A 27,984-nucleotide genomic window follows, 5' to 3' on the forward strand; every position below is an offset into this window, starting at 1 on the left:
TCCCATGATCGGTCGAAGTTTGGATGCAAGGAAAGATCCATTTCATCCAAAGGAAGATGACGAAAAGGTGTTGGGAGCTGAAATTCCCTATCTAAGTGCAATAGGCGCATTATTTTACTTAGCCCAATTTACTCGACCAGACATTGCATTCTCAGTGAACTTGTTAGCTAGATTTAGCTCAGCGCCAACGCAGTGTCACTAGAATGGTATCAAGAACATTTTTCGATACCTAAAAGGAACCATTGACTTGGGACTGTTCTTTCCCTACAGAGAGACAAGAGGGACCGCATATAGAATTGCAATCCCTAAAGGAAATGTTGATGGCAAAAGCGCCACTCACTACACTGAAACACCAAATGACGTTTTGGTTGGTTTTACTGATACTGGGTACCTCTATGACGCACATAAAGGTCGTTCCCAAAATGGTTATGTATTCACCATTGGGAACACGGCGATACCTTGGAGATCAACCAAGCAAACCCTTGTGGCTACCTCCTCGAACCACTCAGAGATCGTTGCTCTACTTGAGATGGTTCGTGAGTGTATATGGTTAAAAGCTATCATTACACATATTCGAGGAACTAGTGGTTTGAGTTTTACCACTGAAGAGCCTACTTGCATTTATGAAGATAATGCAGCTTGCATCTAACAGATGAAGCTATGATATATCAAGGGGATAATGCAAAACACATATCGCCAAAGTTTTCCTACAATCAGCAACAACAGACCCTCCTCAAGATTCAAGTGAATCAAGTAAGGTCTGAGAAGAATGTGACAGATTTGTTCACCAAATCATTGCCTAAGGCCATATTTGAGAAACATGTGAAAAGCATAGGAATGCGAAGACTTTCCAAGCTCCCTTGATTAATGTAAGTATCCAGGGTAGGTGTAGACGTCAGGGGGAGTCTAACACACACATGTCATACTCAAATGTAGAAGGTGCGTTTTGCTCTTTTCCTTCGACCAAGTTTTATTTTTGTCCCACAGGGTTTTATTGTTACTTAGCAAGGTTTTTAGTGAGGCAACAACTCATGCACCATTTCGTCTTTGACTTGGCACAAGGGGGAGTGTTAAAGAAAAAGCACATTATGTGCCTTCGTCAAAGAAACAAACGAAGAGGGAATCAAGCAGTTACAAATCGCAGCTCAATCAGCATTTAGTATCATCAATGTAATTGATATTTCCGTTGTAATCCTATCCCTATATAAAGGGGTTATGAATGAAATGAGTAGACCAATTCCAATTCTCATTTTACTTTAACAGGAATAATGCGATATGTTTTAAAAATATTTAATGTCATTGATTTCGAAATTCTAAATTATATGGTCTCTCACCCCATTTAATTACAATTTATTTAAGGAAATTAAATGGTTTCTAACTTTATTCTTGTTTTAAATTATCAAGATGCCATGTATAGAAATTTATTGTGTTTATAATTATAGAATAATACAAGGAATATATGATTGTTATTATTTTTCTTATAATACATATATGTCTATTTTGGTCATTTAAGTTATTTATAAAATCTGATTTGAAATATTATTTTATGATGTGTATTAAGTAGTTTGGGGTGAGTATTTAAAATTTCTCTTTGGTGAATTATATATATATATATATATTTTAAAGGAAGAATTAAATTGTACAAAGTTTACAACTGTACAAGACATAACAGAACAAAAACAAAAAAGCTACTAGCTAAAGGGCAGCTCAAGGACATGCAAATAATTCACATGAGAAGGATAATATATTCACCCTCATTTGGTGAATTATATATATTCACCCTCCATAGACATATTTGAGTGACTTTTGAAGCATATAATTCACATGAGAAGGATAATGGATTTCTTCATGAATTGGTACAATCAATATCTAAATTCCCATCCTGAAACGAAAAAACAAATGGATTTCTTCATGAACATATCAAACTTACACCGGAACCCATTTGGTGAACCAAGTAATACATGTTGAATTAAAAATTGAAAAAATTATTATCACAAATTTTCTATTTTCCATATTCAACGCTTAATCTTGAATTTAAATTACACTAACTCAACAGGACATGCATGGACGTGTAAAACTATCTAATGAGTTGGAAGCATTGGCTACTAGGGTTTTTGCTTTGGGAAATATATTGGGCTTAAATTAAATAATCTACGCATGTGTAAGAGTAATTTTTTTTTCTTCAATTATGGAAGAAAAAGTCACCACAGGGAGAAGATAGGGAGAGAGAAAAATGAGTTATGAGATCCTTTGTTTAGTTTTTTTTTTAATAAAAATCTATTTTGCAATTATTATAATTGCACCTCTTCACTTGATAGTAGTATAGATAAGTACTACTTGATTGTAATTATCAATCTAAACTTCTCCTTCCTAAGAGCAACTCCAACAGCTTTCCTATAATTTCTGTATTATAGGGAAGCAAAACTCAAAGCTTTAGCCTCTTTTTATTCTCCAATTCCAACAGATTCCCTATTTTGCAACAATCTCTAAAATCTCTAAAATCTCCATATTCTTCCTTAAAATTTTAGAGTTTGCTATAAATATAGGGAATTTTCTTTTCTCTTTCCTCACTTTTAATTCCTAAAATAGGGATAGTTATAGAGAATTTGTTGGAGCAAAAGAGGCTTATTTTTCCCTAAAGTAGAGAAAAATCAAAATATAGGGAATCTGTTGGAGTTACTCTAAGTACGTACAATATGAGAGAGATTCTTAGGTAGGGCAGACGTGTCACGTGGCGGTACGCCCAGCCAATCATTGCTTATGCAGGGGGTGTTTTGAGTATTTCATTATAATAAACATGAGCTGTTTTGAAATAATATTAAAAAATAGAGAGACATGATTGGCTGGGCGTACCACGTGGCTGATACGTTTGCCCTACCTAAAAATTTTTCACAATACGAATATGTAAACCATTTGGATGTAAAGGTGACAAGCAGGCCGCTAAACGCAAGCACGACACGGACATGGCACTTTTAAAATCCGCCCGGTACGGCCCATTCTTGCGGGCTGGGCTGGGCTAGGCCGAGGTATATAGGCCCATGGGCCCGACACGGCCCGAACAAGAAATATTGAGGGCTGGCCCATTACAAACACAAAATTTCCTTTTATTTTTTAAAATATAAAATTTTTACAATGATGAGATTTGAACATTAGACATCTTTACTGAAAATTTCATCACAATTCCACCCCTTCTATTCCATTAATGTTGACAAAGTAGTGAAATAAAACATTATATCATTGTTTTGACAAAAATATTTTTCATATATATTAAATATATATATTTATTGAAGAATATTAATCTCACAATAATACAACTATAGAATTGATAAAAAAAAATATGATACTAAATCTTCACTTTATAAAAATAAAAAACAATACACTTTTGAGTTTTTTCTTGGAAAAATGTCAATTTACCCAAATTTGAGCTGCACTAACACCATTTACCCAAACATCTTATAAGATTGCCCACTTACCCAACAAGTTACATATTTTTTTCCTTAATAACCAATTAAGTTATTTTTTAGGATAAAATTCAGTTTAGTACCCTGTGGTTTGGGGGTAACATCATGTCAGTCCCTGCTCTTTCAATTTGATCAGCAACACCCATGTGCTTTCAATTTCAATCAGCCGTGCCCAAATTTTACTTTGTCAATTCAGTCAAAGTTAACGATCAAATTGGACGGAACAGTAAAATTTGGGCATGGTTGATTAAAATTGAAAGTACAGGGGTGTTGCTGATCAAATTGAAAGAGCAGGGACTGACATCATGTTACCCCCAAACCACAGGGTACTAAACTGAAATTTATCCTATTTTTATTATTTTTTGTTTATTTTTGGGACAATTTTGCCCTCTCTCCCTTTGTCACTTAGAGAGAGAGACTTCTCCGGACTCTGGTCGAATCCGGCGGCCGGTGATCGGAGTCCAGAGTCTGGTTTTATCAACCCCCCATAATACTCAATAAACTTTTTACGCCCCCCAATAATACCTTATAAACTTTTTATTGCCCCTAATTTTATTGGGGGGGGGGGGGGGGCGGAATAATAATCTCTGTCGACCTCTTTCGAACTTTCGGCAACATCCGGAGTCCAACTTCCTGTTTTATTGCCCCCAATAATACCCAATAAACATTTTATTGCCCCTAATAAAAATTTATTGGGGGTAATAAAACGATCTCCAGCGACCTCTTTGGGAACCTCTAGTAGGTGATCGAAGTCCCACGAAGTCTCCAATGACTTTTTAATTATTTGAAGGGCAAACTTATTTTTTTACATTTAAATTGGGTAAATGGGCACACAAATCTTAGTGGAGCAAGTGGGCATTTGTTGGGCCCAAATTGGATAAATGGTCAAAAGCAATTTTTTCTTTCTTTCTTTCTTATAGTGAAATAGAAACAAACCGTTAGGAAACTAATCTTAGATTCTTAGAAAATTAAGATTAGGGAAAAGTATTTGAGAGTCTTATTTCTAAGTAGTTGAATAAAATTAACTTTCAACTCCAAATAAAAAAATAATACTCAAATTAAAATTTTAAAATCGTGCCTAAATTTGGGATGGCCCAAGCAAGGCCCGTTTATTGGCCCGGCAAGAGCACGGCCCGACACGATATGGGCTTCAACCATAGACCGGGTCAGACTTAATGTTCAAGTAAATAGACCGGTAAGAGCCCGATACGTTAATAAATAGGCCGGCCCGAACACAACATGAAACACGAATAAGTTCGCTTAAAAAAGTTTTAGACGGCCGGGCCGACCTGTTTCCCTCCTCTAGCTGGATGTGAAAATGGATGGTCCCACTGACTCCAACCACGAAACAAGTTAAATTATGCAAGAACAAGAACAAAAACAAGAACATTTATTTGTATAATAGGGTTTTCAATTTTTTGCATTTTTGCGGACATCCTACTACACTGTCGTGTAATTTAATAATTGAAATGGTTGATTCTTATCTCAGTTTAAGCACCCCAAAAAAAAAAAAAAAAATAGCCATATACGTACCAAGATATATGGTGATCAAAATGTTTGATAAAATTGAAATGCTGATGACCGTAATCAAAACTAAACGATTTTCTAAATGGTTGATTAATTCCCGGGAGGACGTACCGTAAACATGGTCATGGATCCGATGATCGTAGAAACAGAGATACGTACAGAAATGCCTCCTATTCATCTCTTATTAATAGTGATGTTGTTATTATTTTCTCGGAAAAACACCCTCCGGATACAAACATGGTTAACATATATACTAGAAAGATATTACAGACAACTTTCCAAGACGTAGAAAAACTTGGTATTAAGTATTAACATCGATCCCTTCACTGTGTGAGTACGTTCATACAAACATATATTAACATCAACAAGTATTTAACACACAAATAATGAACAAGATTAAACCCACAGCACAAAAACAAAACGCATCCATCCTGATGAAAAGGCTAGCTATTTAGCTATTATAGCTAGCTTAGGCTCCTAGGGCTTCTTGGTGGCACTGGCAGCTTTATACCTTGCAGCAAAACTATGAAACAAAGCCAGTGCATTACTAGCCGTCTGAGCCACATTGAGCATCTTTCCTTTAATAGTCGCCTTCAGTTTGCTCATGTTTGGTCCCGGAAGGGCATTTACACAATCGTTTGCATCAGTTAGAGCAGTGCCAACCCATGTCTCAACGTTGCTTATGTGCCAAAACAGGTCATCACCCACAGATTCTTGCCCCAAACGACGTAGTTCCTTGATCGATCCACTGAGTTGGTCCACGCTATCGTTTATCTGCTGCAAGCAATCTCGGACAACTTGGTTTTCCCTCTTCAGTGTGTTAAGCTCTTTTGCTACCTTGAGCACGAACGCCCTGGCATATAGGGCACGGTAGAGGCTTGCAGTCAAGGCGACTTGGGCAAGTTGCTGGGGGCTTTGGATGGTCATGTTGGGTTTGACGTAGGTGGTGAGGCAGTGGACGCATAGGTCCGGGTAGCGGGTGGTCCGGCATGCGGCTTCGATGTTGGCTCGAGCCCTGGAACGTCGAGCAGTATGTCCGGAAAAGGCTGGCTCCACCGTGCTCGAAAGGGAGAAGATGGAAAGGAGGATTAGCAGCAAAGAAAGGCAAAGTTTGGCCATTTTTTTTCTGACGAGGGAAATGAGGAATGTCAAAATGATAAAGAGGGTTTGAATTTCTGAGTCTGATAGATGTCATGGAGTAAGATGGTGATTATATAGCTAGGGATATAAGGGTTATCACATGGATGATCACATGGTTGGCTTAACGTGCGCTTTAAGTGCATTAAGCTGCAAAAAATTGTGTGCATTATTATATTTGGGTCTAGAAGATCGATATCCCATTAAAAATCCGGATTAGATCAAAATTGTTTACTATTTAAGGTGATAACTATGACAAGTATCTGCCTACCATTTGCATTATGTTTGACAGACAGCAAGAATCTTTGTTGTGAAGGAATGCATGCCTGGCTAGATCAACCTTGATTCTCTATTTCTGGGTAGCCAACATCTGCAGAACTTCATGGGAAAGACAATTAGCACGTGTTGTATATTATATATGTTGGTCAAAGTTTCATGTAGTTTACGTTTCTTTCTCTTTCGATCGATCACTTTGTATTCTACGTTTCATTATTCTACCATTGCACAGAAAACCATGAACAAAAGTGCAAAACTATCTTGATACAGTAAAGAGGAATCGATCTTAGAGGAACAAAAGAATGCCCATATATCTGTTATTAAATTTTTTTTTAGTAACAAGAACTTCACATACACGTTCCAGCGTTTTCTTTTTCTGGATCTCTTAGGATTAGGGCTTCTTTGTTAGCACCTTCGCATACTCTAGTATGTCTGCTGTTGATCTTATGGTGCCCCATTTGGTTGCCAAGCTTGCTTTGGGGGATTCAGATGTGGTGTATCTCACACTACTTGGGGTGAATTTGATTACTGATCTGGATGGTCTTTACTTGGTTGGCAAGGTTCTTAATTCCTGTGATGGTTTCAAGGGGCTCATCTGGGGTCCCCGAAGGTGTCATGATGATTACGAATGGGAGGAGGGTCATTTTCTGGTTCTTTTTGCTAATAATGGTGCTTAGCTTGGTAACAGCCCATAGTTGTATGAATGGCGATGGTTACTGTACCTGTGAGCATGATGGTCCTGGTTGTTTAGGGTAATGTTTTCGTAATAAGCAGTAAGGTTCCTGGAGTACTCATCTTCAGAGTGCTGGTTGTTCGGGTGGCTTTAAGGTAACGATTCCCTCTATTGTGGCCACGAATGCGTTTAGCCAATTGGTGCCAGGTGGAGCTCTAGCTTTTGTGATCCTGATTATATATTAACAATTTACTACAATATATGGTTGTCTATCTTACCAAGATGATATTAGCCATCCAAAACAAATTAGAAGGTTAACAGAATGATTGCGCATTAAATTAGTATACTAGGATTTATGTTAGGAACACAATCCTTACAATTTTGTAACGAGATTCTAGAGTAATGTATTAACGAAACACTAATTATATGTTATAGGATAGTGCAAGTGGAGTGGGGAAGGAACACCACGCTAGTGGGCAATCAATCATGTGGGTGGGTTTAGATGGTTTTTCGGAAAATCAATCAAGATGATCCTTTTCCTCCGCTACAATCTTGGAACATCTTGCATGCAATTCATTTTGCAAGATCTCGTATTACTGACATTGTTGTCTTTGTTTCACCAACATACTTACTGCAAGCAACCTTGCATTGACCAAGTAAAACATGCTTTCCTTCTCCTCGTACAAAGAATAAGATGAATATGCTACCTATTTCCTATGAAGATGTCAACATGTTAGCTTAGACATGATATGCTTGGGACAAGGGCTCCCAAGTCCCAAGATTCATAGTCCCAACCAAAAAAGAGAATCATAAACAGTTTCTGATCAAAATCTGTTGGTCATGGTCTAGAATTTGATTTCACACTGCATAAATAGAAATTTCACTCCTAGTCCTAGATATCATTTCTCCGCATTACATCTCAACATAAAATGGCGAGGTTAATCAGTTTTCTAGTCCTGGTTATGAGTATTGACCCCAGGTTCAGTTTACAAGAAACAGAGCGAGCCTCTTATGCCCTGGAGGATCTAAGAGAGCATATCAGGGACTCAGATGTAGCCATATCATAAAGAAAATCTTCAAAAATCAAGTACCATTCAGCATAGGACATAATAAAGGATCTGAATCCTAACAGAATTGTACCCGAATAACACAGGTAGACAATTTCAGAAATGAAGTACCTAAAGCTGAACATGTATATGGCAATAAAATGCTCCAAACAAATCGAACAGATTCATACTACATAATAGTAATCCAAATTGACTCATTCCCTCGTAGTTTCTTTACACCAGATTCTAAGAAAAGATGACAATACGTCTGCTTATAAGTTATTACAGAACACATGCCAGAAACGATAGAGAGAATGATTGATATTTAATAGCTATTTCATCTTACAATTATACAAGAAAAATACAAACAACAATATATGGAGTAGCAACACTGTATAAAACACCACATACCCATATGGACATCGAACAGAACAGATCTCGCCTGTCATTCAGCAACCTTCATACCAGAGAGATAAACTCGACTTTGAATCACACTGCCTCCAACCCAAAAACCAGGCATCACCATGAGACCAACCTTAGGCTTTTGATCACCTTCATCCATTATCAAATTCTTCACCACACTTTCCATGTAAACCTCTGAAAACTCACTCCCCCTCTTAACCTGGAAGATCTCAACATGAGGATCAAACGAAAAGGCCAACCTGTGCAAAAGCCATATTGACTTGGCCAGTTTTAAGAAAGCCTGGTAAAACGGAGTCCTTGGATGACCACCACCCATTATATAATTTCGTTGATCTAAATTCCCAAAAAATGAAGTCTCCATTTTCGGGTGAACCACTACTAGGTACTTGCTCCTGCAAAATCTCCCAAAAATAGAATCTGGAGTTTGGCCAAGCATGTCCAATGGATCCATGTCCCGCAGAGTGAGAAATTGGTGGAAGAAGCTCTCCTTATTTATTGTTAGATTGTCTGATTTGATGGAGAAGCTTTCCTGCTGGAAGCCACTGAACATTCTTTGGCATATATGAGACTCAAATGCATACTTCTTGTGAGGTCTCTTTGCATAAACAACGGTCGGTTCAATTGAGTTAGCAGCTGCATCAAGGTCCCACCCAGCTGCTTTCATCATGTTGATCAATGGTTTGGCAAAGTCATGAATAGCTTTATATGCAGCTTCAACAACCGATGTGAAGAGATCAGGGGTTAAATCCACAGGAGAAAATCCATTTTCACCGGCAGAAGCTTCTGATTCTTTTGTAGACAAGCCCCTAAGCTTTAGGTTCTTTTCCAACTTAGCTTGCTTCTGTTTTGCCTCCTCAATATGCTGCTGAAGCTGCATGATTTCAGAATCTTTATTCTGGATCTCAGACTGGAACTTTTTAACCATAACCCCATAGGTTTTCAGCAGAATTTGTTGTTCTTGTATTTCTGCAGCTAAGCGGGAATCCTGTGGAGAAACACATACTGGGCTGGGATTGTTCTCCCTGTAGAAGTGCTTAAGTTCAGAGAGGTTTTTCAGCTCAGAAATAACAAGTTTATCAGCAGCTTGAATTTTGTCAGGGTCATAGGGAGTATGAGCAGCTTGGAGCTGGATGTAAGCTGATTTCAGGGACGAGATGTTTGTAAAAACCTTAGATATCAGGGCTTCCACAGCTTCTGGATTCTGATTCATTGACTCTTCCATCGGTTGTGGGTGAACCTTCTGGCTATTGCTCTCACGGAGTTGTGTATCTCGTGCTCCAGTGGGTAGCATAGCTACTTCCAAAAGGAGTGGTTAAAGTGAAATCCTTCAGAAAAACCTCTAACACTAGCAGACCTGCAACATTAACACAAGTGTTTTCACTAATCTTGAAACCAGGTCGTAATACAGAAATAATGTGGTTATCAAGAACATTACAGCAATTCTCTGTGCAATGCATCTTTATATAAACAGCTTTATACATAAGAAGACTATGGCTAAATAAGAATGTATGTGGCCAGGTTTTCCAACAAATGTTCAGATGATGCCTAAATGCAGACAGCCTATCCGATGAATATCTTCATGTCTTAGTGGTTCTCTGGTCACTCAATAGAATGTTCAAGACTTCCAGAACATGACCAATCTTCTACCCTAACCAAGAAATACATCATAAACCTATTCTAACATTCCCCATGTTCTTATCTGTCTGTGAGAAAATTCTAGAATCAGTACAAATTTGAAGACGAACAATTTATTTCCCAGATGAGAAAACTTCAAATGAAGCATTGGCATGTATCAGGTAGTTTCAAAAAACAAACACTACACAGAGAGGAAACTAGATGGAATCTGCACCCAGCAGAAGTACTCTTGTTACTTAGCAAGCATGACTCCAACAAACTCAATGATTAATCAATTTGCTTTTCCTTTAAAGAAACTGACAGGGCTATGAATATGGGGAAGTTGATTTAGGTCAAAACATGACATTCTGTACAACCAATTATATTATCCTCATCCACAATTCCACACACATTAAACTTAGTTCAAACTCAGTGAGAATAACATCGTATAACTAAGATACATGAACTAAATAAACATTCAAATACCAAAACATTCTAAACGTTAAGGTTGCTATCAAGATTGTCCCTTCATATGTGACAGTGCATATACTCAATTCTATTCTGGAAAAAGCATGGGGAATGTGGTACAAGAAAGTTGAATCAAATTAAGCTTCATGAATATGTACCACAACATGTAAGCACACACTGTATACACAAATGATTCAATAACACAACTTAGAGTCTTGTATGATCACCTGATGGCTTGAGGAATGCCAAGTATGATAAGGTGTATTATTTATAGTTCAGGAACTACCTGAGGCTCTCATATGTAATCAAAGGCTCACAGCAAAACGAATAAGAAAACACTGTTCTTGTTTAAAGACAAAAACCACATCCAAATTTTTACATGATCCTTATTTTCACTTCCCGATGCCTACCGTGTGATTGGCAAAAAGAGAGGAAATAATGAGGCGAAAAGAAAACCGGCTGAAAGGTAAGTAGTTAAGTACGAAAAAAATACAAAACATAATGATCCAACATCAAACATATGGTAAAACAAAAAGAAAAAAGTGATACCACATTGCAATTACGGCAGCTGATCCGCGTCAAAGAACCAAAGAAATTATTATACGATACAAAAACAATGCTTACCTAGAACATTAGGACCACATTATCAGGACAGTCTTCAAAAATTACTTAAAATTCAGTCTCATACAATAGTCCACACCAAGAAAATCATTCTACTTTTTCATCCAATCACACCATATATTTCAGATTATACCATACACAATAAGACTAAAACAAAAACTATAACTTATCACACAAATTTCTATTTATAGGAAATACAAGAAAAGAAAAGGGAAAAAAAAAAAAAACAAATCATATATTGCAAAAATGAGAAATGGGCATGAACTGCTTACCTGTTAGAATTGCATATCAGCCCCAGACTGCATCTACCAAACATAATAATACACTCTTCAACCTAAAACCCCAGTAAAAAAGATTAACAATTCAGAAACCATAAGTAATTTTACTCAACCCACATAACCAAATCTGCTTACTTTACCTGATAAAGACTCCTCCTTTCAACCTCAGCAGAGATCTTAAAGCCCGAGACTCTTCAAAGCCCTAATCTTTACAGTCGACTAGACCTACCTCCTCCTCCAAAAACCCTATATTCTGTGATGGGTTCAAGATCAGGGTCTGCAAACCCTAATTGGAAAGTTGGGGTTCCACCGCCATAGCTTCAAAATCAGTAGCCTTTTACTAAAAACCGAAACTTTCGCCTCAATTTGGGATTCTTTCTCTCTTCTCTGTCCCATAAAGTAAAATAGGAAGACTGGTGACATGGGTCGTGGGCCGGGTTAACTATAGCCCCAGTTTAAAATGGCACCACACCAGAAGTTTTACTCAGTACACCCAACAGAAAAGTCCAAAAAAGTACATTAACCAAAATGAAAGGAAGAAAGTCATTCATAGCTGAAGCAAACCTGATTCTCCATCCTATGCTTATTTTGTGTGAGAGCCTCAGACTGTAAGAAAAGCCTCTTCTTTCTCTTAAATTCTTGTTCTTTTTTTCTTTTTGCTTTCTGGGTTCTTAGTGAGTTGATATTACGTTTAGTCAAAGCTTACTTGATGAATTGCTTTAGATGCAAAATACCCTTTGTTTATTAAACTTCTATAAATTATTTTCTTCTCTGAGGAAGGTTGGAGGTGGATTGCAAGACCCAGTTTCCTACTTAATATGAATGTGCTCTGTTTTCTTGTGTTTCAGTGTGATGCATTAGTTTAACCCAGAATTAGACAGGACTCAAACTATGACTGAAATCTGTGGAAAACATCTGTTCAGTTTCATAAGATTACTTTCCAGTTAATTGAAATGGTTACTGGTGGATATAGAGAAGTAGATTTTTAAACCCAAGAAGTGAAAATGGAAATCAACTGTCACCTAAGCATGCCTATTCTGTGTCAAATAAATTGGAATGTGATAACTTTTTTACATTGTTGGGTCATCTGTATATCGATGTTTTGTAGGAGTTTGGTGTTTGGCAATACAGAGAATAGTCAAATTGGACTAATCTATGAGGTGGAAAATACTTGTTTACTTGAAAACCCTGTATCTTAATCGAAAGATAATTTTTTATAATCATACTTGTTGAGGATAATTTTCATTGGATACCCCCATTATTTAGACCTGTATTGTGAATTGTTGCTTGCAGGTTGTATATGATAATGGCGACTGCAATTACAGTGCCTACCTATCCAAGAAATGTTAAGCTTTTATCTTCTAAGTGTGTTGGTTCCAGAGTTATAGCGCTGGGTCTTTGTGCAATGTCTTACAAGCCTACTAGTACTTTTGGGCACAAGCTCAATTCTCGCTGCTGTTTCTTCCGTATGCCTGAACCTCTTCTAGTCAACAATTTCAAGTAAGTCACCATGCAAATTGAATTTGTGATAGGATCTTAACATGTGGTATGATGTTCATAGAAAGAAAGTGACTGAGATATTTTACCATGACACCTATTTGAAAATATATTTTAAACCTCTTTCCTCTGCTTTTTATGGCATTTGAGTGTTTAAGACTTCAAATCTTTGAGTGCTTACCTCTACAATTGAACGCACTTAAAGATAATATATTGGAGTATTGAACGTTTCCTCTGGTATAATTTCTTGTGTTCTATTGAACTGTACAGGAGGATTTCATGGTCTGTCAGAAGCAGTGTAGATAACAGTGGGTTAGACCCATCTCCAACAAATGGCACTACAGGCACAACCAGATTAATTAGGGTTATCCAAGCTGTTCAATCCAAGTTAGGTGCCAGAATTGGAGAGATAAGGAGAGGTTTACCCGTGAAAATACTTTTCTTCCTAGTCGGTTTCTATTGTTCAACTGCTTATGCTACTGTTATTGGGCAAACTGGAGACTGGGACATTCTCTCTGCGGCCTTGGCTGTGCTTATTGTGGAGGGGATTGGGGCCCTCATGTACAAGGCTTCTCTTCCTTTATTGAAGAAGACTAAAAGCCTGATAACCAAGTTTAATTATTGGAAAGCTGGGCTTGCGATGGGTCTTTTCTTGGATTCGTTTAAATATGAAGTCAATGACATTTTCGGATTCAGTAACCCCTTCAGTTTTGTACTAGATGCATTTTCACTATTCCTTTAACAAATGGCTCTTTCAAATGCTGCTTACAGATGTTTCATTTTTCAAGGATCGAGAAATGTGATTGGTAAACATAGGTTGACTTGACTACAATGGTGGAGGAACATGGTGAGCCCTTTTCACTAAATTGAAGAGCTCAAAAGTTAATGGGTTGAGAGTTTGAGACAGTGAAAAGTGGCCTTGCTTGTGTTTAACAAAATACTGTAGCTCCTGAAAACATTAGAACTTTCTTCTGATGACTGAACTCTCTTCACTTGAGCTTATGATGAAAGTCTGCTCCTTTTGTTCACTATGTTCGAAATATAGTTACAGCATATATGTTTCATTCTGTTGGAGGCAGCAGAATAAAAAAGTAAGATAAGGAGGACTGAAGCGAAGGAATTCAACTTTTCAAAGTGGATAGTAATATGTGCCTCCAGTCCAGCTGCTTACGATAGTTCCCTGTCCATTCATCTGGAAACAGCAGTTGGTTGAAATGATAAATAGTGTTGTTGGATGGAAACCCTTCGGTTATGTGGGAAGATGTTGGTGAGAAGATTATAGCATACTTCTTATCCTTGTCTATTTTCTATTTCCTTATGAGTTGTTCAATAAGATTTTGAACAGGTTAAGAGAGTATGCATCCCTTTACCAGGTTTCATTGATAGCCAGCTAGGAGATTTCTCCCAAGGCACACTCAAGGGCCAAGCATTTCCCTTATCAAGTGAGACTATCCCTTTCTCTTGTAACATTTCTGTAAATTTTATTGCAAGGAATGGTTTGCTATATGTTGTTAAATTAAACTTTAAAGTGGACAAAAGTACAGAGGAATTGGGATTATATTCCATTGCTTGGTTTAGATGCTCTTGCCTTTATACGTAGTAGATGCAAGATTTGAATTTTTTCACACAAATCCTCATTTCTAATAACCACCCTGACCCTGCATAAGCGTCTGAAGAACCGAGAAGATTCCAATCCAAAATTTGATAATAATTTATTACTATATCATAGTATGCTAAATAGTTCTCTCTCATTCTATTCTTTTCAATGGTATAATTCTCTACCTTTATTGATTCTGTACTGGGATGGTGAAAGCAGATTCTAGTTACTCTTTATTGCTTTAAATTCTTGTCATGCATATATTTGCAATCATTTGAGTGAATCCATTAATGCACAACCGTGTTATTGATCTTTAGGCTTGCATAACATTTACCTTGATGAAAGTCTGCTCCTTTTCTTTGAACCCGAAAGACAAAAAAAACAAAAAAACGATGTCTGCTCCTTTCTGATGACATGCATCTACTGCAGGTGTTTTACTGGTTTTTTGTGGCCATTTTGTTAGGAGTGCAGCGAAGGGATGGCTACTTTCTAAACAGATCAACCTATGTGTCTCCAGTGGATATAAAACTTGTGGATGATATTGTTCCGACTAGTCTGGAAATACTGTTGATCAATAAATATAAGATAGCTATAGGTGTTGAGTATACCACGTTTTGTTCTCGGTAGTTGTGTATAGTTATAAAGCTACATGCTTACAATAGTTGGGACCTTTTATATAACAAGATCATTGTATACTGTACTCATCTCTCTTGGTTCCAGAAGTCTAATAAAAATGTCTCATTTTTCATTGATCAATGATTCATACTATCAATCTGTGTACATCCTTGTTTTTAATCGGAATAAACTGGAATAGCTTTGGACTAGAAGTAGACTTGCAGCTTGTCATCTAGTTGCTTATGAAGTTATGAGCTTCTTTACTCTCGTCCTTTATCACTTTGTATGCAGACCCATCTACCACTTGGAGCTTATGATCCAATGTTCAGGTATCCTTTGATCTTCCAGAGAGATCAGAGATCAGCATATCGATACCACCCCTAAAACAATGTCATCAGAATGGTCTGGAATAACTTCCTTGCAAATATTCCACGTATCAACTTTTATATTCAATGTTCACTAGCAAACATCTGAATTCTCTAGGATATCCATTGAAACATTGTGAAAATTATTCTTCTCCTTTCGAATTTTAAAAGAAGGCTCATCTTCTATCGGAACTTGATGGCTGAATCAACCAAATGTTACCCATTTTAGTTATGAAGGGAGATTACCATCCTCAACCCGTTCCGGGTCTTGGATTAGATAATAAACACAATTAAGCCAGGCATTATCCAACATCATGTCTCTTACTATGTAAGCTGAGGTACTCTGTATATGTATGCCACGGATTTCATAACTGAGCCTTCACACAAGCAGTATTAACAATACTAAATTGCCAGAGAAACTGTCATCACGGCAATGGTATTTGTATAATCGCAAACCGTTTAGAGTGGAAACACATATAATGCTTGACATCATAAGAAGCATGTGGCTAAACCATTCAATGGAATGAAGAATTAGCAGTTTCTAACTATTACAAGGAAAATAAGCACTTGACTGCACTTATCCACCAGATAAAAACTATTCCCTAGTGATTTCTAGTATATATGTACAACCATGACAATCAAAGCAATATAGTTATCTATCCCTAACTAAAACCCTGTTTTCAGGCATCAACACTAGGGCCAGGATATGCCGGTAGGCTCATAATCCGCTTGTCAATCACTGGGCCTCCCACTGTGAAATGATACAGACTCTGGAAGTTCGATCCTTTCAACCCGAGCAATTCATGCACTGCAGTACAACAACAGGAAAACTATAAAGAAACACAGATAGCACATGTGAAGATGCAGAGGAGGACATTAGGATAGTTCAGCCCCACACAAGGATGTTATTAGTAGCCATGTAGTCGGGCCAGTCCTAGTTTAATGTATTGCGACACCATTGAGCTGATGGACATTCATCACTTTTTAAGAAATATATGATTTGTCACACAAGTTTCACATGCTTAACCATAAAGAAACATTTGCATGTTGTATTAAACAAGCTTACAGGCACAAACAGATAACAAATAACAATAGAAGTTTCACTGGACAACATGAAAGCATTGATGTGATCAATACTATTGAGAGGGTCAGTTTTTTGATATATAGAAGTAGGTTACATTCACAATGGATGTTTCAGGACCTAACGTCACTAAGTCACAAGGCATAAAAATTTAACAGATGTATTGAATTTAGCAATACTTCATGTCTGGTTAAGTGGTTATACATCTAAGAATGACACTGTTTAGATTCCAATGGCTCTGACTTAACAAGTGATGACACCAAAGTGATCCTTGCACTAAACCTTAGACACTGATTTATGTTCAATATCCTAAAGACTTGTCTTATCACAAAACTTTCCACAATCAATAGATTAGTGTGCTTTACTTTTTACAGGGTTGGATTTTCAGACCATTCAGCTCAGATGTGTAATAAACCATTGACCTTGCCATATCTACAGGACAGAATTCATTGGATTTTGAAAGCAGGCAAGGGATGCAATCATACCAGGATCATCAAAATAGCAACCAATTCCTGTTGCAGAAATGCCAATTGCATGTGCTTCAAGGTACAACACTTGACCGAGAACTCCAGTCTCCCAAAATAATCGAGGATACATCCACACATTTTTGTCCTGCAAAAGAGGCTCAAAAGAAGCCACCATGCCAAGGCTAAAGCAGCCATGACTGGCAATTTCCTGCATGCAGAATCACTGTTTCAGTAAGAGTTTGGACACACATAGATAGGGTAGTCCTCATTGTCCCCCCACCCCAAAAAAAAAAAACAGAGAGAAGAAGATAGGGTAGTGGAAATTCTATTATTAATAAGAAAAGAATTGCACCACAAAGTATAGTATAAATCGCGGATTTGGAAAATCAGTAGCCGAAGGAATAATTCAGAGTTCTAGAATTTAGGTTTAAAAAAAAATGATAATTCACAAGTTCTACAATAAGTAAAAAATAGCACTTACCCCACCACTAATGTTCAAAATGCAGAAATAGCATTGCTTTGTTTAAAATGTATAATTTTCAGGTTATTTTAATGCAAAAATCTCACTGTTTGCCATCTTGTTTGAAATGTTGTACAGAGCTATCAAATTCAATGACAATAAGAACATTCATCTTCCCATTTTGTTTTCCAGGTTTAATGTTCTTTCAAAATTATTTTCATGACTAGCATACATTGTTCAACAGCAATCTTCTCATCAGATTCATATACCATCCCATTTACACTATTCTACTGATGTACGAAAATTCAAAATAAAAAACTATTAGAAGGTTGGCACACCTGATGGCACGAGAGCTTTTCAGCAATAGCCCGACAATCAGTTCTATGCAGTTCGTACAGGGGAAGATCTTCCGGGCACCCCTGAGGTTTCACCCACTTAAAGCCAGACCTCATAGATTTCTTGAGCTCATCAAAATGATCCTCATTCCTCACCAAGAAATACAATCCCTCCGGCAGTCCCTTCACCCTATGAACAAACAAAGCAGCATGTACCTCAGCATCCCACGAAAGAGCCCGAAACGGCAATGCCAGCTGCCGCTTCTGCTTCCCTCCACTTCCCGAAGGAAGACAATGCAAAAGAATCTGATAAAACGTGTCTCTCTCCATCGCAGTAACTCCATCCATATCCACAGCACTCCTCCGCTTCCTAACAACTTCCCTAACCGTTAAACCCTTATAAGAACCCTCACTACAACTCCCACTACTCCGAAACGCCTGAACCGAAAACCTACCTCCTATATCCCTCTCTTTCTTCACAGCCTCAGCCGTTCTATAAATCACATCCCAACATATATGCTCTTTACTAAGCACATTCGGCTTCCCCTTCCACTCCAACTTCGAAAACTCCGAAATCGCCAAGCTCAACTTCTCATAATCCACCTCAAACCCACCACCTCCACTAGGAAAAACCACCAGAACACAATCCGGGTGCTCGAATTCCATCTCGGGAAGCCTCCCCTTCACAGCCCGAGCCGGAATTTCGAAATGTGGCAACATCTCAACCCCCATAAGCTTCTCCAAATCCTCATACCCCAACCCATCAAGTATCTTCACATCCCAACCCAGCTCCGCCGCCGCCACCGCAACCGCCGCAACAGCATGGCCCACATCGTGGTTACAATACCGGAAAGCCCGCTCCCCGTACTTCCAAGCTTCCCGCCAAAAAATCGACGATAGTCCGACCAGAAACGAGTCTTTGGGAAGCAAATCGGCGAAGACCCAGGTTGGGATTTGGGCCCGGAGCTCCAATGAGTGCTCTTTGGGAGCGTAATGGGCCACGAAGCCGGAATCGGAGAGGGAAGGGATCGGCGGGGAGATTATATAAGCCTCGGTGGGGTGTAGATTACCGCTGCTGGGATTGACTCTGAGAGACCAGGTGGAGAAGCCGGTGGTTTTCCAAGCGGAGAGAGCTAGAGAGTCGTAGAGGAGTTGGGAAATGGTGGATTTGGAGATGGGTTTTGGGGGAGGGAGAGAGGTGAAGAGGGAGGAGTAGAGAGGGGAGGGGTGGTCGTCGGGTGGTGTGGGGTGGAGGAGAGGGAGGAGAGGGGAGGAGAGGTAGCGGCGGAATGGGTTGGGCTGGTTGGCCCAGTCGAGGCCACGAGGGCTTCTGGCGTAGCGGGTGAAGTGGTGCTTGGTGTCGTTGTGGTACGTGAGGACCTGCGAGAGGTTTTGGTCGAGTTGTGGGTCGGGTTGTTTGGGGTTGGAGAGTGAAGAAGGGGAAGGAGAAGAGGAAGAGAAGGACATGGTTGCGGTGGTGGTGGTGGTGGTGGTGGAGGGGAGGAGGTGGAGGAGTGGAGAGGTTAGAGGGAACGAGAACCTTGTGGGAGGGAGAGGTGGCATTATTCCTTGCGTTCGTTTTTTGTAGAGGAGAATGGTCCTCTAAGATGTTGGAAGTTCTAGAGCATCGTGCAATGGGATCCTCTGCGCAGCAGACACTTGGCCGTGTATGTGTATATACATAGAGAGTTATACCGATCCACATGTTACACTTGAAGCTAATCACTTGGGGACTTGGGGTTTCTCATGCCTGAAAACTTTCCGTCACGCCGACGGTGGTGGTCTGATCGACTGATTAAGGCCCAGTTTGGGATTGATTTTGGAGGTGCTTTTGGACTTGCTTCTGCTTTTGGACTTATGGTATGGTGTTTGGTAATTCTCTAGAAGTGGCTTTTGGTCCAAATTGCTTCTCCTAGAAGCTGAAATTGAGAAGCAACCGATTGGTTGCTTTTGGAGCTGCTTTGGGGAAAAACACGGAGCAACAGTAGAAACTTAATGAAAGTTGTCAAACTACCAATTTTGTCCTCCTTCTTTCCGAAAAATTACATTGAAACAAATAGGGTTCAGCTTTGCCCATCTCCTCCTCTTTCTACAAATTGTTGTGCTTGAAATTTCGGGGCAAGACAAGCCTCGCAAACTCCACAGGGTCCCAAACCACGAAGCTTCTTCCAGTAGAACCCCATGATATGATCAAATCCAGCGACGGGTCGTCCACCAAATCAAACGTCTTGGACTGAAACGGTGTCACTGGAGTCTCCTGCAGACACTGAAGCGGCTGCAGCACTCCAACAGTAAGGGAAGCTGATTTGGTCAAGTGGGTTTTCTAATTTCTAGGATTTTTTTTAGTGGGTAATTGAAGAGATTGAAAATTTAGGTTGAGATTATGAATTACAGGATTGAGGGGGAGATATTGGGTCAACCTCTTATGAAGTAATAAATCCTTTCGTGTTAAACAAAGGTATTTCAATTCATTCAATCTTCTTTCATATTGCAAGATTAGTTTGCTTTGGTTGGTTGTTTACGTTCGTGTTTGTTTTTCTGTTTGTTCCAGCTATCTCGATTATGGGATGGAGGAGCCAATTGAAATTGGGTTTGTTCCTAGAATCACCGATACCACTGTGAGCCAATTGAAATTATGGAATGGAGGCAATTGAAATTGGGTTTTTTCCTAGAATCCCATATGGAGACAATCTGTGGGTTCTCTTAAAGCATCAGCTTTGAGTCATTCTCTACTCATTGAAATACACCCACTTTGTGGGAATGTGAATGTTCAAGTGAATTGTTTTGTTTATTATATTCATTGTCTTCCCCTAATTCTACATCAGTTTCCATGTGCCTGTTTGCTAGGAAAGTTCAGTAATTTAGAGATCTAGGTTGAATTCATACAAATTCTGAATTTGAGTTCAATATATATATAAACCTAATGCAATGCCTGGAATTCCTTTTGCCCAGTAATAAATATATAGCTTTTCTTTCACTTTGAATATATACGTATTCCCTTTTAATTCGAAGAAGAAAAAAATGTGTCGTGTCAGACAACATGCATGAATTATTGTCATATATATGCTGAGTGGCTAGCTAGCCAGAGATCAGACTCACACTCTGTTTGAAGTGGGGGAGCATATTGATGATGATTAGAGAAAGATAGGTAGATAGACTGGAGAAAGATGCATTTATAATAATTTTGAGGAGTTTGGTATGGATGAAAGGAAGGAATGTGAGGAAGTGATGGGCACACATTTGGTTGCGTTTTGGTTCTGCTTGCATCAATCCCTCAAGTAAAATTAGAATTTGGATTCTAATATTTGCAATTTTTTTTAATTTTCTTCATGTATTTGGAAACCAGATGATGAAGATGAACAAGCATTCCAGTAATTGTGCAAGGTGAGGGAATTTTTGTCCTTTCACTTGTATTCTAATCGATGACTTGGTGAGAATTGTTGTTCTTTACTAGCTTGTGCTCTGACTTGTTTGCCATTGACATTGCACAGACAAGTCCTCTTGTGTTTATCAACAACTAGCTTGTCGTGTTATTTTGAGTACAAAATTATAAAGCATATTTTAAGAGCTAAAGATTACATCTTATGACCATGACTATCTCAATATTATAACTCTTCAACTAGCTTGTCATGTTACTTCTGCATGCTTTTCAATTAATACAGCTCCCCTGGTACTTGCTAGCATCTATCCCATCATTTGTTTGTTATGTTCTTTTGTGTTCTGTTCATGACATTATTATCTTTCTGTACATGCATGTTAAGCAGAATGTAGCCCTTGCTTTTAAGTTGTATAGTTTTGACCTCTCTTCCATCTGTTTTAGGTTTTCTTCCCCTCTAGTTAACAGTATGAGATTTTTCGTATGTTCTGAATTTCTGATTGATCTTTGCAGCTTTTAAATTTTTTCTGATTTAACTCTTGGCTGCTCTAACCATAGCTTCCTCTTTCATGGTTTTAGTTGGTTTACATTGTAGGTTCTGTTACATGACTGCCTATTGGTTGATCCTAAAGAGCTTGCAGACCCATCTTTTAACTCCCAGCAACAGAGGGAAAGGTGATCTTTTAACATTAGCTTACAATTGTGAATACCAATTTGATTCAAAAACCTCATTTAAATTACTTTTGTGACAAAACTGAATTAGTGTACTCTTGGACTTTGAAGAATGTTGTATGCCCCTTGTTCTTCTCATCCCCTTGATTCCAACTTGTAGAACATAAATTACTTGCACAATCTGTTATTTTTCTTGCCTTTGCAATTGCTAGTGACTGGAATGTTCATGATGTCAGGTTCTCACATCTTTTGCATCTGGCTGTGCTACCTCATTAGTAGTTTATAGGTGAGAGATTTCAAACTGTGACTATTATTAATGATCCATTCTCTTCCTACATATACTGCATCATTCTTACAAGTTCTCTTTTGCTCAGACAAGTCATTTATATATTAATATAATTGGCATATTCATTCTATGGTTGCTTTTTCTTTCTTATACAATCCATTTGTAGTCTGTTCTCATGTCCCCAGTATTGTAACTATCATCTCTTTTTTATGTGGGCAATAAGTGAGCTTTTTTTCACGATCAAAACGATGTTCCTTATCTTCCTCATCATTTCTTGTTCTGTCATTCCTATGTCTGCATCTATCCAAGCTTCCTAATGACAACTATGGTCCCAGGTGAATCGAAGCAATGGACATAGTCAAGGCAATTACCAGCTCCTTTGAGAAAGGATGTTGGGGCACAAAGTCTCCAAAGAGTTTGAAGCAAGTTCATTCTGGAGCAGCTCATTTGTGCATGAAATTCATGGAGGACTGTTATATACCACTTTTTATGATTTTAAGTTCTTTCTTGTATTGGTTTAGTTTCAAATGCGATGCTTTTAAAGCAATGTATGTAATTGAATATCTTTTTTTAAATATATATAGGTGTTAAGAAATGCAATTGCACAAAGTCTAATGAATGCATCTACTAGTTCCATTTAGTTGCAAATTTCAAGTGACTTTAATTTATTTTGTGTAATGGTTCCCGTTGAACTATGGTCGGGAAATTAATCCAAATATTCTATATTTATTTTGTGTAATAGTAAAACATAATATGCATATTGAAAGGTTTAATTTATTCGGTCCAACCAAGGGTAGAAGAATAATACATGAGGAATTTTTTCATTTAGTATGGTTATATAATCAAAAAACAAAATTATGTATTTTAGTAGCATATCTTACCATGTATGCCCATTTTGGTAATTATACACAGCCAAAGCACTTTTGCCTTGCAACTTAACAAACACCTAGAAATTGCTTTTCGTTCTCACAGCACTTTTCAAAACAGTTTACCAAACACCTCAGCTGCTTCTTCTCACAGCAAGTTCGGAAGTGTTTCCTCTCACAGCAAGTTCGAAAGTGATTCCTCTCACAGCACAGCAATCCCAAACTAAGCCTAAGTTCTCTTACATAATTTTTTTGTTTTTGTTTAAAGCAGATTATTAAAAATACTTCTTAATTTTGTTTAAATAAGTGAATGTGACAATATTATATGGTGTAGGTTTTGTATTTTTATGTATGATCGGATATTTTTACGTATAAATCTTCAGCACATGCATAAATCATGCTATGTTATAAACTCATCAACACGCATGACCTATAAATTTTCCTGGATCTAATCTTATGAAAAACTTGTCTATTCTCTAAAAGCCCACATCTATTTTTAAGGTATAAATCGACTAATAGGAAATTAGACAAAAGCTTGAAGATCTAGAGAGGGCAAGGGAAATAGCTTTCAAACTTGATCTATAAATTAATTAACACATAGATCTAGAATCTAGTACTAATTTAGAGTTAGAGATTCAAAGTTAACGATGGATTTTTTTTAAAAAAAATCTAGTACTAATTTGCTAAAGTTATAATGGAGAAATGAGTCCAGGGAGACAGAGCGTAGCTTAGAGAGTGAGAGAGAAGCACCATACCTTATCGGACTCTAGGTTTTGGTCGCAGTACTCTTAGGCTAGTGTTGAAGCAGGGAGCTCGGGAGGGTTTTGATCAGTAGGAGAAAGGAGAAGGAAAAGGAAAATGAAACGGTTACTATATATATATAGTCATAGGTCACACACTCACACCTACCTTCTCACGTGCGATTCTCCTTTCTCACGTGCGATTCTCTCCCCAATTTTCTTTTTCTTTTTTTCTTTTTCTTTTTTGAGAAAATGGTCTCCTATATTTCAATATTGACATCTTCCCTCTCTCTCCCTCTTTTTCTGACCCTGTTGAAATTTGGAGAACCAGGGAGGAATTGAATTGGGTTCTCAAAAATTTGAGAGTGTCTTCAGTCTTGAATTTGTCGGATTAAGCAATTAGGCGTTAGGGCCATTCCCCACCATCCGCCTACCGCCTAGCGACTTTTAAAACATTGAAAATTATATATATATATATACACACACACACACACATACATGATTCGAAAATGACCTATATACTTAAACACACTACTACACTTATAGGAAAAACAAACTCAGAATTGATATAATTACAAAAACTATTATGAATAGTGTGGTCTCTTAAGAAAAAAAAAATAGTAGGGGACTAAAGTATGATACACACTTCAAGAAGAAACAAGACCCAAAGTGATAGGTATAACACCAAGTTGTTAGAGACAAATTCTGGAATGTGCAGCAAATTTTTTAAAGACATAGAAAACCAAAATTTGTATACATTAGGATAAAATAAATTTAGCAAATTTTAAAATAGTATTGTTGCATGTGCTTTTCCTTTTTTATTATTTTGAAAATATTTTAACTGCAAGAAAATTACTCATTTTACTTCTACGCTTACTAGTAATTATCTCTTAGTTTAATAACTTAAGGGTGATGTAACTTCTATATAATTACAAAACTAACACAATGCAACAGTTCTTTTATATTATTTTTAATCTCTACCGTTTCATTGTAATTTTTAAATCTAATTCACTGAAATTGAAACTTTTGCTCCCAAATATTTCAAACCCAGAAAAATAATGTTGCAACTCATTAGTTACACTAACAAACATGTGCAGTCACTTTATAGTAATTACACTAACAGAAATGTGCAGTCACTTTGCACTAGTTACACTAACAGACATGTTAGGCCTTCTTCAACCCAAAGGGTTAAAGAGCCAAAAGGTTAAATTTTGATCCAATTCATGTCCAACCCAAGAAGTTAAGGGTTAAATAGAATAAAGCTGATTTCCAAATAGAATAAAGTTGATTTCAAAATGGAATAAAGCTGAACTCGAAATGGAATAAAGCTGATTTTGAAATGGAATAAAGTTGTTTTGTACGTGAAGCCTCATTATCTTCAACAAAATTTCTTTATAAACTGAGTGCTTAAACTAGCATAGCTCACACAATCATATACTTTTCTCTAGTCACCTTCATCAACTTCATACCTTTTTCTTTTTTGTTTAAACACTTATGCAATGAGTTCTAATTGGTTCAATAAGTGGCAGGAAAGGTTACGTGCAGAAAAGGAAGAGGATGAAGAAGATGAAGAGATGGAAATGCATGCAACACAAGTTATGACGATGACAGCTAGTTGGTTGGCAAATAACCAATTCCATCCACAACTGCAATGGGGTGGGTTAGTTCCTGGGCACAAATACATCCCTCGATTTCATTCGCGTGCGAATGATGATCTACTGCAAAAGTATTTTGTCAAAAATCAGGTGTACCCACTAGAAATATTCAGACCCCCCGCTACTGAATGAGGCGTGAAGTTTTCCTTCGCTTACTAGACGATGTCCAGTCAGTTAACCCCTACTTCAAGCAAAAACGTGACAATAATGGGCAACTCGGCTTTTTGCCTCATGTGAAATTGACTTGCGCACTCTGAATGATGGCTTAAGGACAAGTGGCAGACTCTCTTGATGAAAACTTCATGATGGCTGAATCTACTGCTATAGAAAACTTTAGTGAATTTTGTCGTACGATCGTCACCATCTACCAGCAATGATATCTTCGAGCACAAAACAGAGAGGATATGGAAAGGCTCTTACAGAGAGCCCAAAGACGAGGTTTTCCTGGAATGATAGGATCACTCGACTGCATGCATTGGCAATTGAAGAACTGTCCAACTAGATGGCAATGAAGCTTTAGTGGCAAATCAAGAAAGCCAACCATCGTTCTCGAAGCTGTGGAGGATTTTGATACATGGATCTGGCATGCCTTTTTCGGAATTCCTAATACACAAAATGACATTACAGTCATCAGGAGTTAACCACTGTTTGATACGCTCACTGAAGGTCAGTCACCACAATTAGACTACCACATCAATAATCATGGTTATAACATGGGTTACTATCTCGCTGATGGCATCTACCCTAAGTGGGCAACGCTTGTCCAATCAATCAGACGCCCTTAGCTGAAGCATATTTCACCACCAAACAAGAGGCTTACCGCAAAGATGTTGAAAGGGCATTTGGTGTTCTCCAGGCACGATGGGCAATCATTAGACAACCTGCAAGAGGGTGGAGTTTGGAAAATTTGTCCAATATCATGCTGACATGCATTATCCTTCATAATATGATTGTTGAGGATGAATGTGTCGATTACTACAATGGCGAGTCTGATGATGACGAACCAGATCTAAATAGGTCCAGAAGAGCTCAAGCCCGCATCTTAGACGAAGTGAGAGAAAATTTGGAAAGGGATCCAAGATCCGGAAGAATTACAATGTCGGAATATATGTCTCGATACAGAATGATATGTGCTCCTGTTGGCAACCGACATTTACAAGATGATCTTGTCCAACACCTCTGGAGTCTGTGAGGTCAAGCACTATGAATTTGATCTTTACTATGTGATTGAGTTTTCAAAGCTTTCAATTTGTGATTTTAATAATTTTTAGGGTTGTCATTGACAAGTGTTTGCATTTTCTTACTTTCTTTTGTTCATTTTTAAATGCTTTTGTCATGAATAAAATAAATATTGAAAATATGACACATGGTTTATTACTTTGACCAAACATTTATTTCATAATAACTTAAAGTTACAAGGACAATTTATTCATAAAAAATAAAAGTTACAAGGAAATTTGAATAGATTATAACAATTTATTTGGGCAACCTTAATTACTCATCTGAGTCATTGAATGGTATTTCTGGACAGTACTCATTGGACATCGAACCGGATGACGAAAACAACTCAAGGCGCCAAATTTTCTCCATTATTTCCCTTTTCTTTCCGTCATAATACTCTTTACTCAAAAGAGTAAAATTGATGGTTTGAATTGCTAAAATAGTTTCTTCCCTATCACGCTATCTTCTCTCTTCCTTGAGTTGATCTCTTCTTGCCTTTTGATCCTTTGATTTCTTGACATCTTCTCTTAGTTGATTTAGGTGTGCCACCACTTCTTCTCCAATGATACTTTCGGCTTCTTTTCTCTTGGCATGTCTTTTTCTTGCTGCATTTCGCCTAATTCGCCTAGGATTTTCAGTTCGAGTAGTTGTTGGACTTGAAGAATGGGTGAAACTTTTCATGACAGGTTCAACATCATCATCTAATGAGAATGAAGAATTTTGTTGTGTTGTTGGTGTGTTGTAAATAACTTGTGGTGTCTCTTCAAAAGTCGTCCAATTACATTCTTTGGCCAATTTGTAACAATTGAGAAAATTAAATTTGTTTCCTTTGTTGTCTTCCCGAAAATAATCTTTGGCTTGGCGTTGCTATAAAATGTATAATTCAAATTATGAGCACAAATTAAATATTACCTACATAACAATATGATACAAAATAAAATAAAAAATCACATTGTATTATAAAATAAATTTTTCTTTGAGAAAATACTCACTTGATCTTGAAGATTGCCTTCACTTTGGTTTCTCCTCTCGGCACGTTTGATGCAAGAGTGTCATTTGTTCATTTGAGGAAAAATAAATCTTTGCCACCGAGATTTGCAACTCTCCCACATCCTTTGTACCAAAATAGTATCTTGGTTCTCCATGAACTTTTGATGGACTTGGCCCTAAATAAAACCCAGCCCTAGAAGGCTGACCCACTCCTCGTGAGGCCCAAGATAAGGCCCA

The 27,984-nt window shown here is 37.7% G+C and overlaps 4 protein-coding genes and 1 long non-coding RNA gene across 9 annotated transcripts; 2 read left to right on the plus strand and 3 right to left on the minus strand.

Moving 5' to 3' along the window:
• Positions 1–4,867: 4,867 nt before the first annotated feature.
• LOC112175430 (pectinesterase inhibitor 9) lies at positions 4,868–6,429 on the minus strand. The gene is made up of 2 exons (XM_040512878.1): positions 6,397–6,429; positions 4,868–6,275 (listed from the first exon to the last, which is right to left on the minus strand). Exon 2 carries the CDS (start codon positions 6,105–6,107, stop codon positions 5,466–5,468), a length of 642 nt encoding a protein of 213 aa, XP_040368812.1. The 5' UTR covers positions 6,108–6,275; positions 6,397–6,429; the 3' UTR covers positions 4,868–5,465.
• A 1,856-nt stretch (positions 6,430–8,285) lies between these two features.
• On the minus strand, positions 8,286–11,890 carry LOC112176894 (protein GRAVITROPIC IN THE LIGHT 1). Its single transcript, XM_024315021.2, has 3 exons — positions 11,665–11,890; positions 11,519–11,580; positions 8,286–9,897 (listed from the first exon to the last, which is right to left on the minus strand). Exon 3 carries the CDS (start codon positions 9,832–9,834, stop codon positions 8,566–8,568), a length of 1,269 nt encoding a protein of 422 aa, XP_024170789.1. The 5' UTR covers positions 9,835–9,897; positions 11,519–11,580; positions 11,665–11,890; the 3' UTR covers positions 8,286–8,565.
• A 112-nt stretch (positions 11,891–12,002) lies between these two features.
• Positions 12,003–15,374, plus strand: LOC112176899. Of its 5 annotated transcripts, none has more exons than XM_040515858.1 (5): positions 12,003–12,132; positions 12,818–13,024; positions 13,292–14,288; positions 14,395–14,463; positions 15,048–15,374. In XM_040515858.1, exons 1-3 carry the CDS (start codon positions 12,053–12,055, stop codon positions 13,761–13,763), a joined length of 759 nt encoding a protein of 252 aa, XP_040371792.1. In that variant the 5' UTR covers positions 12,003–12,052; the 3' UTR covers positions 13,764–14,288; positions 14,395–14,463; positions 15,048–15,374. The 5 variants fall into 5 exon arrangements, with proteins under 5 accessions (XP_040371792.1, XP_040371795.1, XP_024170800.1 ...); XM_040515861.1 differs by having other exon boundaries at positions 15,082–15,374; XM_024315032.2 differs by having other exon boundaries at positions 13,292–14,463.
• A 631-nt stretch (positions 15,375–16,005) lies between these two features.
• LOC112176892 lies at positions 16,006–19,613 on the minus strand. Its single transcript, XM_024315006.2, has 3 exons — positions 17,945–19,613; positions 17,165–17,354; positions 16,006–16,406 (listed from the first exon to the last, which is right to left on the minus strand). Exons 1-3 carry the CDS (start codon positions 19,502–19,504, stop codon positions 16,279–16,281), a joined length of 1,878 nt encoding a protein of 625 aa, XP_024170774.1. The 5' UTR covers positions 19,505–19,613; the 3' UTR covers positions 16,006–16,278.
• Positions 19,614–21,895: 2,282 nt separating this feature from the next.
• Positions 21,896–22,751, plus strand: LOC121051951. Its single transcript, XR_005807579.1, has 3 exons — positions 21,896–21,992; positions 22,226–22,275; positions 22,611–22,751. It is a non-coding gene; the product is annotated as an uncharacterized LOC121051951 (long non-coding RNA).
• The last annotated feature ends 5,233 nt before the right edge of the window (positions 22,752–27,984 follow it).

The sequence above is a fragment of the Rosa chinensis genome, chromosome 1 (assembly GCF_002994745.2).
Source record: "Rosa chinensis cultivar Old Blush chromosome 1, RchiOBHm-V2, whole genome shotgun sequence".
NCBI lineage: Eukaryota > Viridiplantae > Streptophyta > Magnoliopsida > Rosales > Rosaceae > Rosa > Rosa chinensis.